This window comes from Acanthamoeba castellanii, assembly GCF_000313135.1.
Source record: "Acanthamoeba castellanii str. Neff unplaced genomic scaffold scf7180000084773, whole genome shotgun sequence".
Lineage (NCBI taxonomy): Eukaryota > Discosea > Longamoebia > Acanthamoebidae > Acanthamoeba > Acanthamoeba castellanii.
In genome coordinates, this window is record NW_004457270.1 from 111,054 (window position 1) to 123,072 (window position 12,019).

Sequence of the window (12,019 nt, forward strand, 5' to 3'; positions counted from 1 at the left end):
ATCTACACGGCCACACCAGGTACCTCCAATCTCGGACGCGCCCATCGTCTTCGCCGACCGCCCATCTTCGTCTTCATCTCGCCTGCACGTGTTGAACCGCTTCTTGTGAAGCCACCGAGCCGACAACCGCCGCCTTCAAGAAACTTCCGTCGCTGTGCACTCCTGCAAGGTACGCTTTTTTGTGCTCCCTTGATGTGTGGAGATTCATCTTCATTCTTCTTCATTCTTCTTCTACTATTTAATCGCCGCGCGTCACTTAATTTCCCTTGCCTGACATTATTGCGCGTTGCGAACATGTCATCTCAGGAAGAGGCTCCATACGCTTCTTGTAGCCGCCGTCGGCCAGCCTTCCGAGCGCTCGGCCCCTATCGAGAGGAATCCCCTCGCGCCAGGCAATTTCGAAGTAGAAGATGAGCTTGGCCGGTTCATCATCGTCTGTGACCTGCCTGCCGCCGCTTCGCTCTGCGCTCGGCCAGGGTCTCTCGCCACCGACGGCACACCATCTGCCCTCATTTTCGTCGAGCTTCTCGGGCATGGTCAAGCGCGAGAGGATGAATGTTGAATCGTCGAAGATTCTTGAGGAGGACGATGCCCTGCCTCTGCTCATGTCCATGGCCCAGATCCAGACCAAGGCAGCCCTCGATGCCTCGCGATTGCCCACCATCTCGTCGATCCTGCCATCGCTGCCCGCCACCTTCGGTTCCTCTACTTCCACGCACTTTTCGCAGATGGCACCCTCTACGCCGCCGATCGATCGCACCTCTTCATCGTCGCCCGTGCCGCAATCTTCGCCGCCCTCGCCCTCTACGCTGTCGCCGGGTCTCTTCGGGTCCTACTCGCTAATCTCGACCTCCTCCGCCTCCTCGACATCGTTCGGCCATGCCACATCGTCGGCTACGCCCGTGCCGTCCGCCACGTCGTCGCATCATCACCAGCAACAGGCCTACGTCTCGGCCACCAACAGCCTCATGGAGCTCTCCGACATCATCTCATCATCTACGCAAAAGCTGCCTGTGCCGATCTCTCCCGCCGCGACTTCCGTCAAGCCGGAGCGGTCCGACGACTCCGAGAGCGACAACGGTGCCGACGTCGACAACGGTGAGTACGTCGACAGCGACGGACTGGCGACGACGGGCAGCGACTCGCCAGTGAGCAGCAGGACGCGGCGCGTGACGAGGAGCCAGCAGAAGCAGATCGACCGCCTCCGGAGCGAGATCGAACTCGAACGCGAGCGCGCCCGCGAGCTCGAGCAGACCCTGCAGTTCGCCCTGCGCGAGCGCTCCGAGCTGCTGGCCGGCAAGCAGAAGCAGCAGCAGCAGCTCTCGGGTCCGTCCTTCGTCAACGTGCTCAGCGCCGCCTCCGCCGACGGGTCGCCGCAGGTGGTCTTCGTCGACCTGCCCCGCACCCCCCACTCGGCGCCGCCTGCCGCCACTTCGTCGGAGAGCTCCGCCGAAGCTGAGCCCAGGCCCCTGTCGGTGGGACGCAGCAGATCGGCCCCGATGCTGCCGCCCATCGCCTCCATCCCGGCGCTCTCGCCCTACCTCTCGCGCAAGCGTGGGTCGCTTCCGTCGCCCTTCGGAGCTGCGGCGTCGCCGCTGCCGGGCTCGCCCAGCACGTCGCCGCTCAGGGCGCCAGCCGGCGCCGAGTCGGCCTATGTCGGCGCCAGGGGAGCGAGCAGCCGGCGCAGGAAGAGCGTCGACCGCGACGACACCGACGAGGACTACGACCCCGCGTCGTCCGCCGCCACCAAGAAGATCAAGCGCACCCGCTCCATGAGCGAGGCCGCCGGCCGGCGCTTGCCGGGCGTCGGCAGCACGAGGCGGCGAAGGTCCGAGTCGCAGTACCAGGCCGGCTCCAGGAGCGCTTACGGTGGCGATGACGACCACGACCACGGTCACGTCGCTGCGGCCTTCATGGCGATGCGCGCCAAGGCGATCGAGGAGCGGTACGCTCGGGAGTCGCGCCTGATGGACGTCGTCGAGGGCGCCGACCAGGAGGACGACAACGACGACGGCGATGACTACGCCGAGTACCGCCAACAGCAGGAGCAAAAGCACCAGCAGCAGCAGCCGTCGAGGGTCGCCACGAGGAGGGACAGCGTGCTGGACTTCATCAAGGATCACCCGCACGCTTCGTTCTGGCTGAAGGCCAGGAACTGAAGACGTCGAACGGCGACGACGAGGATCGAGAGGGAAACAACTGGTTCGTGCGCGCACCGACGAACAACAGCTCGCCGTTCGATCATCGTCGAGCGCCGCCTCCCCGCTCAGCGGGTTGTGGATTTCACGGCACTCGAGAAGAGGAAGGATCGAACACACCGACACGCTCAGCGCGCGTCGAGCGAATGATTCACATACCTGCATTGTACATCATACCCCACTTCCACCATCCACACTCTACGCCTGGCCCCTTCTGTTGGCCACCGTACACTTTGACAAACAAATGCAAAGTGCCCAACAGAAACCAGTTCTTGTGCTGGGAGGTGGTGTTAGGTAGGGGTAGATGAGGTGGGAAGTATGGGAGGGCGGAGGGAAGCATGCGACGCACCACCTCTTCCCGTTTGAGTGCGAGGTCGGTGCGGACTCGGCAGTTTACAACTTGATCGGCACGATTTGCGTCTTCTTTGCTCCGACCCGCTCCTTCGAATCAACAGGTACATGTTCGGGCTTGTTGGAGTTCCAGACAGCACATGTAGGCACGACCATAGCTGCAACGCAGGAAATTCCGTCTAATGCTCCTCACTTAAGGGGAAGAGACGTCGGGCCTCACGATGTCGATGTTGTACGACTCTCTCACATGTACAGGCGCTCGCCGCTGATCTTCGCTCTGGTGGGCGTCGTCTTCTTGGGCCTGGCTCTTCCGGAAGCCTGTGCTCAGGGTACCCAAACCACTCCGGCTTTGTTTTATTTTGTTTTTTGGTATGACTCCGGTCGGAGCCCTTCTCGTTTCGTTCTTGTGGGGCAGGCTGCGGCACATCACTGGCGGACAACCTGGCCAGGACGCCCGAGGCGAGCCAAACCAGGCCGTACCTGGCTCAGCGTTTTCTGGTGGTCAACCAAAGCGCGATCACCCGCTTCTATGCTCCTCTCTCCAGTACCGCTCCCCCCTTCGCTTCCTTCTCCTCCGCGTCGTTCTTCGCTCTTTCTCCTCTTGCTTCGTTCTTCGTTCTTTTTTGGTTTCCTCGCGGCCTAAAACGTGTGGTCAGGCCCCAATGGCGTTGATTCGGCCAGCCTCTACTCGGACGATGGGGGTACGCCCAGCTCGAGCGCGCTACCCAACGCCACGCTCGAGGTCAGCGCAGAGTCCGAGGGCTACGTTGCCACACCCGCCGGCTCGCTGGTGCTTGGTCCGGGCCTCTACTGGCTCGTCTTCGACAGCGGCGATGCCGCGCAGTGGGACTACATGAGCCTTGCCCCGCCGAGTGGCTCGGAGCGGGTGGTGCTGCAGGGCCTGGCCCACCGGGCCAACCCGAGCCAAGTGTGGACTACCAACGAGGGCAACACCTTCCGGCTGAGCGTCTCTGGATGCGCGCCGTCGCCTTCGCCCTCTCCCTCGACCTCCTCGTCGCCTTCGCTTTCTCCGTCGATTTCGCCATCGCCATCGTCTTCGCTTTCGCCGTCGCCTTCGCTTTCTCCGTCGCTCACGCCAACGCCCTCGAGGACGCCAGCCAAAGACTCGAGTGGTTTGCTGAGGGTAGTCAACGTCACGTCGAGCTTCGAGACCAACTCTGCCGGCGTCAACCTCACCGCCACCCTCCTCGGCACCGTCGCCAATGGCACGACGCCCGAGGCCGATGATCGGTTGCTGGTGACCGTGCGCGCAGAGTTTGAGGGCCTCCAGGTGGATAACATCACCGTCCCAGCCTCGGGCCTGACAGGTGCGGTTAGACCACCATTTGCTCTTTTATTGAAAGGCTGATCTTTCTTTGGTGTATGTGGTGTGATTGGGCGAGAGAGCAGACTTCCGCCGAAGCCAAGTGAACGAATCGGATGACGGCGCCATAACGACGTTCGCCTATTCGGCCAACAGCGAGGCCGCTGCGGTGGAACAGGAATTCTCTTTCCACAGGGGAGCGACCAACGGCCACTTCTTCGGCCACTCGTTCGATATCGCGCCGGGCACGCTCAAGTGGTGCATACGCCTCACCTCGGCCAATCAATCATCTTCCCCCTCGTCGATCGTCCGCTATCGCCTCACGAGCCTCCTATCTTCTTCTACATCGTCATCATCATCTCCGTTGGCTTCTTCTTCTTTACCGTTCGACCCCAGCGCCAACATCACTCGGCAGAGCGGAGTGCCCAAGGCCAACATGACCACCTACTACATACCCCTCCTCAGTCGCCGGGCCTCGTCATCGACACGGGACGCATCGAAGGCGGTGGCCAAGGTGGAGGTGTTCGACATCGTGCTCGTCACCGACTCCCTCGGTGGCGGCGACCACCTGGCGCCGATCGACCACTCGCTCAGCTTCACTCGCTCGGCGTCGGCGGGTCCCGACGGGGCGAGCGCGGCGGCCGAGTTCGTGCTGGAGCTCCGATTCCCGCCCTTAAACGGCTCGCTGACGTACGACCCGAGCCTGGGCATCGACGTGCTGCTCGGCTCGGCCGGCGGTGGCGATGGCGGCAACGGCAACGGCAACGGCAACGGCAACGGCAACGGCAACGGCAACGGCAACGGCGGGAGCGACAGGGCGCTGGTGGTCGGGGTGGCGGTGGCGGTGCCCATCGCCGCGGTGGTGGTGGCATCGGTGGTCGGTGCAGTTGCGGCGGTCGGCTGGTGGCAAATGAGGAAGGAGAAGGCGATGAACGCCACCAGAGGGCCGCGTGCCGTCAACTTCCACTACCACGACGGAGACGAGATCCTGTAACTTTGTCCTTCCATCAAAATATTTATTGAAGAGGCGTGGAGGAAACTGCTATTGTTGTTCATTGAAGGCTCTTAGGCAGCCACATCGGTGGGCAGCTTGCCTGCTTTCTTCAGCAACCAGATGCAGGCCCTGTTGTCCACATAAAACACATGTGTTTCAGGTTGTGTGTTGCGTGTTGCGTGTTGCGTGTGTGTGTGTGTGTCTTTCTTCTGAGTGTGCGCATGCGCGTGTGCGAGGGTGGTACTTGTTGAACTGCTCAAAGGCGAGGAAGGTGATAATCGTGTGCGGCGTAAGGCGGATAGCGTAGGGCAGGAATCCACGATAGAAGGCCAAGGGTCCCTCCGCCCGGAGAGTCTTCGTGTCCGCCACCACAAACACGATTCGAATAAAGCCCACACTCAGTAATGAGTAAACCACTTTCGTATGCGCCGTGTGTGTGCGCGCGTGTGTTCGTGTGTGTGTGTGTGTGTGTCGTGTGTGTGTCGTGTGTGTGTGTGTGTGTGTGTGTCGTGTTCGTGTGTGTTGTCCTGTGCGTACGAACCCTGAGCGTGCAGTCAATGGACCCCTTGTAGTAGCCCTTCTCAGCGTTCATGACTCGCGACTTGACCACATCGAGCGGAGACGTGATCACGGCCGCAATGAGACCCGCAATCGTACTCGCGCTGCAGCGGAAGAAGCAAACCGGCATTAGCCCCGGCCCGAGACTCGGGCCTGTGTGCTCGTGCCAACGGGTGCTCACTGAGGGGGGGGGGAGAGGTCCACGCACGTAAAATGGGTGACGGGGTCGTCCTTGAAAATATTGGTGGCGAGAAGCAGCATCTTGGCCTGGTCGTACGACGCCAGCTGGCCCGCCGTCATGAACATCGCCCTGCACACCACCCACGGTTGGTCGCATGCCCCGCGTGTGCGTGTGTGCGTGTGCGTGTGCGTGTGCGGTGGTGGATACCTGTAAACGTTGGGCAGGCAGCCCTTCCACATCGTGAAAAAGCCCTCCTCCCTCACGATACGGATCTGTGTCCACCCACCCAGCACCCCCACACGTGTGTCGCTTAGTGTGGTGCGCCAGAGGTATTGGGCCAACTGCCAGCGCAGAGAATGTTAGACTTCACACATACCAGACCGTCGACGGCGTGCTTGTATCGCCTCTGCTTCTCCGGCGGCAGTCGCCCGTCGGCTTGCATCCGCACCTTGGGCGGGGCCAGACGAAAAGACGATCACAGTGTCAGGCGAGTGCGCATCTGCTACGCACACGTGTTGTAGGCCAAGTGTGTGCGTGTGCGTGTGCGTGTGCGTGTGCGTGTGCGTGTGCGTGTGCGTGTGTGCGTGTGCGTGTGCGTGTGCGCAACTGTACCAGAGTGACGTCAGCAGGAGTGCCCACGACCGCACCGCCGGCACCAGCGAGCATGGACGCCAACACCTTTTGTTGTTCATCCCGTCACGACCAAGTCAGCAAGTGAAATGATAAATAAATAAACAAATAAATCAAAAGTCGGTGCTGCGTGCCTTCTGGTAGAAGGGGAGATTGCCCTGGCTGTCGGCGAGCAGGTCGCGCAGGTACATGTAGCACCCGAAGCGCGTGGTCGTGTAGGTGGCCTGCCGCAGCAGCGATGCGCTCAGCCTGTGGTGGTGGTGATTGGTTGGTGACACACAGGCGCGAGGTGGGTCTTGATGGCTGCGATGGGTGAAGAAGAAGAAGAAGAAGGTGGTACCCCTGGTAGAGAGCGACCATGCCGCCTTCCTTGAAGACGGAGACGGTGGTCTTCCACAGGCCGAGCTGCGGTGCGGCGAGGCCCGAAGCCGAGCCCTGCACCTGCAGGCGCACCTTGAGCAGGTCCACCGGGTGCGTGCCTTGACAGGACAGCACACTTATTAACTCAAAATAAACTAAAAAGATAATTAAATCAAAGACAAAAAAATAAGATCAAGTCTTGTTTATGGGCTCAGCACAAAACACAGGAAAATAAAACTAAAATATAAAAACGGTGGGGGAAGGTACAAATGGAGGCCACACAACCGCCGACTCCGCCTCCTACGAATTGAATGAGCGTATCATCTTGTGGATTGATTGTTGAGTCAGTCAGGTCTTCGCCTTGGAACAATAGGGAAGAGAGGTCAACGTACAGGGATTTTTCGCCTGCGTGCTCGCCATCCTTACCCGAGGGTAACTAAGATTACCCGAGGGAAGGGGAACACTTCTGTGTTGTTTTAATATTTATTTTATTTCGTGTCTACAACAATAAAATAATAAATATTAAAACAATCCCCGTATTCGGGGTTCTTCTTTTTTCCTCGAGCTGTAAGCATCGCGCGGACTAGCCGTGCTATCCGCTTCGTTGCGAATGGAGGACAACAAATCGTCCTCTTCATCGCCCCCAGTGATTCAACGTCCAAACCATGACGAGCGGGAAGACCGCTTCATGGCCCTCCTCGAGATGATCGTGGAACGACTGCAACTGGCAGCGACCGCGGTCGCCTCACCCCCCAAGTCCACCAAACCGGTGGCTGACGAACCTCGCGTGGTACAACCAGAAGCCCCTCGCCAGTTAGCCCAAGAACTCGCCCAAAAACGTGTGGACCACAAGGGCAAAATCGCGGCTGACGACGAGGACGAAGTCGAGGAAAGCAAAGACGAGGCCCAACCGGCTGTCTACGCCCCTCACGCGCTTCCTACCGCTGCGACCGCGACCCCGGACTTCGTCAACAATCTTGACCCATGAGATGAATGGCTCCATGATGCCAATGAGCTCATCGAATGATCTACCTATCGGGTACACATCGGCTTGATGTGCGAATTCCTGAAGAGTGAGGGCGTGGGATTCTTGAAGGAAGACCTCTCCCACGTTGCTAATCTTTGGAAGACGTTCAAGGCACAGAAGACCCTTCTCTGCCTGTGCGTACTCATGGCGCAACGCCATGAGGAACTCGCTGATGAGATCGGCACCTTTGCCACGGTGACCCTCTATGTGATGAAGACCATCATTGACGCCTGTGACCAGATGCTCATCCGTCGCAAGTATGGCGAGGAGACGCTACAACAGTTCAATGCGCTCCCCGGCTCATCACTACATGGAGAATGGCGCACCTGCCTCATGGACGCCATCATGCTCGCCAAGGTGGCTGTGAAAACCTCCAACTCCAAGCGTGGCTCAGGAATGGGCCAGGCACAACACTGATTGAAACCTCAATCCAACAAGTACATGAAGCCATTCAACAAGAGCATGTCAACCAAGAGCCACAGTGCCAGCGTGGGCACCAATGTGAACTAGTGTCCCACACGTCGACGCCTCCGTCCCTCCCCTGGGGGATGGAGGAATGAAGCTGAAGTGATTTGCCAAGTGAATGGCCCGGCTTCAACTCTCAACTGAGTGAGTGGCGCAAGATCAGTGCGCCATTCTCAGTGCTACGTTGGATTGAGAGGGGGGTTCCCCTGCCTCTCCACAACGTTCCCCAGCTTTGTGTCCTCTGCAACCACCGTATGGACGATCTCCAGACGATGTTCATGGAGGAAGAGATCAACTGACTCATCCACTCAGGGGCCATCTGGCTCCTGGGCTCGAATGAGTCGGCCTTTGTATCACCCATTGGGGTGGTACCAAAGAAAAACGGCAAGAGCTGCCTCATCATCGATATGCGGCTCCTCAACGTCTCAGTGTCACTGCTGAAGTTCAAGTATGAGGATCTCTCAACCCTTGTGCCCCTTCTCCGGAGTGGTGACTTCATCACAATGATTGACCTGAAGGACAGCTTCCATCATGTCTCTGTCCTCCCAGCCCACCAACACCTCCTAGCCTTTGCCTGGCAGAACCAGATGTACGCATTCCAAGTCCTTCTGTTCAGCCTAGCAGCCTCACCCTGGATCTTCACACATTACGTCCATGCGATGGTGTGATTCCTACGTCGCCAGGGCATATGAGCGATGGCCTACATGGACAATGTCATCATCCTCAGCCAGAGCTACACCGAAGCCCGTCACCACACCACCTTCACTCTCCACCTCTTCAAGAAGCTGGGGTGGGTAGTGAACACTGAGAAGTCCGACACCACCCCAAGCCAGTGCAAGGAGTTCCTTGGGCTGATGGTTGACACATCATTGACCCCCACATTCTGTGTTCCCCTGAGGAAAGCCCACGACCTACGACATGACATTGACCGTCTCCTCTGACACGCCAAGACACATGGATCAGTCCCAGTCTGGTGCCTGGCAGCAGTTGTCAGCCAGGGCGTGGCCCTCACAAGAGCAATTCTCCCGGCGAAGCTCCTGCTTCGCAATGCCTACCGCGACATTGGCCGGTGGATGAGCTGGAACAGCTCCATCAAGCTCTCGCCGGCGACCACCAACGACCTTGAGGAGTGGCGCCACGGCCTCTCCACATGGAACGGGAGGATCACAGTCCTCCGCCCACACAACATCATCCTTGAAACCAACGCCTCCCTAAGTGGCTGGGGAGCGAGTTCGAGCTGTTGGACCCTTACGGCAGCAGGCTGGTGGTTGAGCGATGACAGCAAGAGCCACATCAACGTCCTTGAGCTTGCCGTGGTGCGCAACACTATCCTTGCCCTGCAACTGCACCTTCAAGGAAAAGTGATCCTCATGCGATGCGACAACATCGCGACAGTGGCCCACCTCAACCACATGGGTGGACGGAGCATAGCCATGAACAGGGTTTGGAAGGAGATCCATCTCCTCTGTGAACGCCTCCACATCCAACTCTCATCAGCCTACCTTCCTGGCCTCTGCAACAGTGAAGCTGACTGCCTCAGCCATCTCCACCCTCACCACAAATGGCATCTCTCAAGAGAGGCCTTCAAATTGATCAACAAGAAGTGGGGTCCCCACTCCATCAACCAGACAGCAACCAGGGAGAACAGACAACTCCCACAGTTCAATTCAAGATTCATGGAAGCAGACAGCAAAGCCACAGACTGCCTCCTCCAAGACTGGAGGAACGACAACAACTGGACAGCGCCCCCAATCGCCCTCATCCCTCACATCCTCAACCTCGTGGAGCGCCAAGGAGCGACCGCCACGATCATGGCCCCCATCTGGCCGGGCTGCAGGTGGGCCAGTCACCTGCAGCGGCTGTCGATCGACTCCCCGGTCCGAATTCCAATGAACTCAACCAGCTTCACCAGCAGATTTGACAGCACACCCAAGCCGCTCTGCAACAAGCAATGGCGTTGGGCAGCCTTCAGGATCTCTGGCTGCCCAACCCAGCTGGATGGTCCCCAGCCGCAGCCAACCTGCTCAACCAGGCGCTTGCGGCATCCACCTGGCGTCGATACGCCAGCAATCTCCGCCGCTTCCGCAGCTACTGCCTGAGCCACGGGCACAGCTTCCCCCCACAGCAGCCCATAGCGGTGGGGCTAGTCGCCAGCTTCCTGGAGTCCACCACCAGGAGCAGCCAGCGCCCCTGATCGACAATCACCAGCCTCTCCGCGGCCATCGGAGCCCTCTACAAGGCAGCAGACTTCCACCCAACCAGAGACCCCCTCCTCGGACGGGTCAAGAAAGCAATTATTCAGAGCCGTACAACACAACCAGTAGAGCACAGCTCCACCTTCAACACTTCCAAACTACGCAACCTGTTTGTAAGCTGGGGCGACGAGCCCTCACTCAAACAAACCAGAACGAAACTCCTGGCGATGCTCTGCATCTTGGGCGCCCTCTGCGTCTCAAGCGCAGCCCTCCCACACATGAACCAGGTCTCAGTCATCACACTCAACGACAGACACTGCACCCTCAGCATACCCATCGTCGGGTACAAAAACAACATCTACAGCGACGGAAAGACAATCCTGCTACACCAGAGCTCCATCAAATCATGCTGTCCCATTCACACCTTCAAGAGGTGGAAACGCCTCACGCAGAGTCTTCGCTGCGGTACACGACAATGTGGCCTCCTCTTCTCACTTCAGCGACCAATTAGCAACCTCACTGCCAACAAGTGTGCCTCCATCCTCCAACACCTTGTGACAGACACCAATCTTGACCTGTCCATCTTCACTGCCTGAACGTTCCATAAATCCAGCATCATGGCCGGGATCCAAGCCAGCGTCAACCCCAACATGATCTTCCACCTCAGTGGATGGCAGAGCGCAGAGACATTCTACAAGCACTACGTTGTACAGAACGTTCCACACACCTACACCAACGTCATCTTCAACATCAACAAGTCAGACACCATTCCCAACAAATCAACTCTGTAGGAAACAACACAGAAGTGTTCCCCTTCCCTTGGGTAATCTTAGTTACCCTCAGGTAAGTTGGATTATCCAACAGGAGGGGAACACTTCTGTGTGCTCCCACCCACCTGCCCTGCTTCCAGCTCAAGCGAAGAAGAACCCCGAATACGGGGATTGTTTTAATATTTATTATTTTATTGTTGTAGACACGAAATAAAATAAATATTAAAACAACACAGAAGTGTTCCCCTCCTGTTGGATAATCCAACTCTGACTTCGCCTGGGTCGCTTGGGTGCAATCGGAGAAATGAGAAGAGAAAACCGGAAAGGAAGAACCGCTTCCAAAACGAGAACGAAAACGAAACTTTTTTTGTAAATATGTCCGCAGAAATTTTTATTTTTTTCGTTCAAGCTTTCTGCGGACATGATCACATGTAACCGCCGGACCAACCAGAAGAAACCTGATCCCGGAAAGGAAAAAATTAGTGTGCCATGGGCTCTCCGTCTGGTTTTCTGACCTGCGGCAAAGGAACAAGAATAACGGTTGCCGTGCATAACTAACCCTCGTTTTGCCGAACCGGTGTATTTATTGCTTTCTCTACTCGTGTTGCTCTCGCACACGTCCGGAGGCCGAGAAGTAGAAGCTTCTGGTTTATTTCTGATGCTACATGTCACACTCGCGGTTCAGGGCGCCGCGGCGGAGTCATCGCCGTCGCGGTCGGCGAAGTAATGGAAGGTGAGGTGTTGGTCTCCTCGTCTACGAGCCGATGGTGGAGATGAACACGCCGCCGTTGTTGATGACGAAGACGAAGCCGACGACGTCGCGAACTTGCGGTCGATCGGCGACGTCCGGACGCTCGAGGTCGTCGTGGGTCCTCCAGGCGACGACGTGGCGCCGGTCGAAGCGGTGGTGGCCGTGGTGGTGGCGGTGGTGCAAGAGTTGGGCAGCGGAATGCCCTTCTTCTTCTG

The 12,019-nt window shown here is 58.2% G+C and overlaps 7 protein-coding genes across 7 annotated transcripts; 6 read left to right on the top strand and 1 right to left on the bottom strand.

The window, feature by feature from the left end:
- Positions 1 to 410: 410 nt before the first annotated feature.
- ACA1_274560 (uncharacterized protein) lies at positions 411 to 2,159 on the top strand (the record flags this gene model as incomplete). Its single annotated transcript, XM_004333856.1, has 1 exon — positions 411 to 2,159. One exon carries the CDS (start codon positions 411 to 413, stop codon positions 2,157 to 2,159), a length of 1,749 nt encoding a protein of 582 aa, XP_004333904.1.
- Positions 2,160 to 2,796: 637 nt separating this feature from the next.
- On the top strand, positions 2,797 to 4,867 carry ACA1_274570 (uncharacterized protein; the record flags this gene model as incomplete). The annotated part of the gene is made up of 4 exons (XM_004333857.1): positions 2,797 to 2,869; positions 2,965 to 3,093; positions 3,206 to 3,877; positions 3,960 to 4,867. 4 exons carry the CDS (start codon positions 2,797 to 2,799, stop codon positions 4,865 to 4,867), a joined length of 1,782 nt encoding a protein of 593 aa, XP_004333905.1.
- Positions 4,868 to 4,938: 71 nt separating this feature from the next.
- ACA1_274580 (carrier superfamily protein) lies at positions 4,939 to 7,016 on the bottom strand (the record flags this gene model as incomplete). The annotated part of the gene is given in 11 exon segments (XM_004333858.1): positions 4,939 to 4,996; positions 5,112 to 5,221; positions 5,409 to 5,529; positions 5,634 to 5,735; positions 5,814 to 5,878; positions 5,983 to 6,054; positions 6,219 to 6,284; positions 6,353 to 6,485; positions 6,577 to 6,671; positions 6,690 to 6,715; positions 6,989 to 7,016. The coding sequence occupies 11 exon segments, from the start codon at positions 7,014 to 7,016 to the stop codon at positions 4,939 to 4,941; spliced, it is 876 nt and encodes a 291-aa protein (XP_004333906.1).
- A 268-nt stretch (positions 7,017 to 7,284) lies between these two features.
- Positions 7,285 to 7,584, top strand: ACA1_274590 (uncharacterized protein; the record flags this gene model as incomplete). Its single annotated transcript, XM_004333859.1, has 1 exon — positions 7,285 to 7,584. The coding sequence occupies one exon, from the start codon at positions 7,285 to 7,287 to the stop codon at positions 7,582 to 7,584; it is 300 nt and encodes a 99-aa protein (XP_004333907.1).
- A 66-nt stretch (positions 7,585 to 7,650) lies between these two features.
- On the top strand, positions 7,651 to 8,040 carry ACA1_274600 (uncharacterized protein; the record flags this gene model as incomplete). Its single annotated transcript, XM_004333860.1, has 1 exon — positions 7,651 to 8,040. The coding sequence occupies one exon, from the start codon at positions 7,651 to 7,653 to the stop codon at positions 8,038 to 8,040; it is 390 nt and encodes a 129-aa protein (XP_004333908.1).
- A 743-nt stretch (positions 8,041 to 8,783) lies between these two features.
- On the top strand, positions 8,784 to 10,282 carry ACA1_274610 (transposon Ty3-G Gag-Pol polyprotein-like family protein, putative; the record flags this gene model as incomplete). Its single annotated transcript, XM_004333861.1, is given in 4 exon segments — positions 8,784 to 8,945; positions 8,992 to 9,061; positions 9,076 to 9,965; positions 10,061 to 10,282. 4 exon segments carry the CDS (start codon positions 8,784 to 8,786, stop codon positions 10,280 to 10,282), a joined length of 1,344 nt encoding a protein of 447 aa, XP_004333909.1.
- Positions 10,283 to 10,510: 228 nt separating this feature from the next.
- ACA1_274620 (uncharacterized protein) lies at positions 10,511 to 10,879 on the top strand (the record flags this gene model as incomplete). Its single annotated transcript, XM_004333862.1, has 1 exon — positions 10,511 to 10,879. The coding sequence occupies one exon, from the start codon at positions 10,511 to 10,513 to the stop codon at positions 10,877 to 10,879; it is 369 nt and encodes a 122-aa protein (XP_004333910.1).
- Positions 10,880 to 12,019: the final 1,140 nt, after the last annotated feature.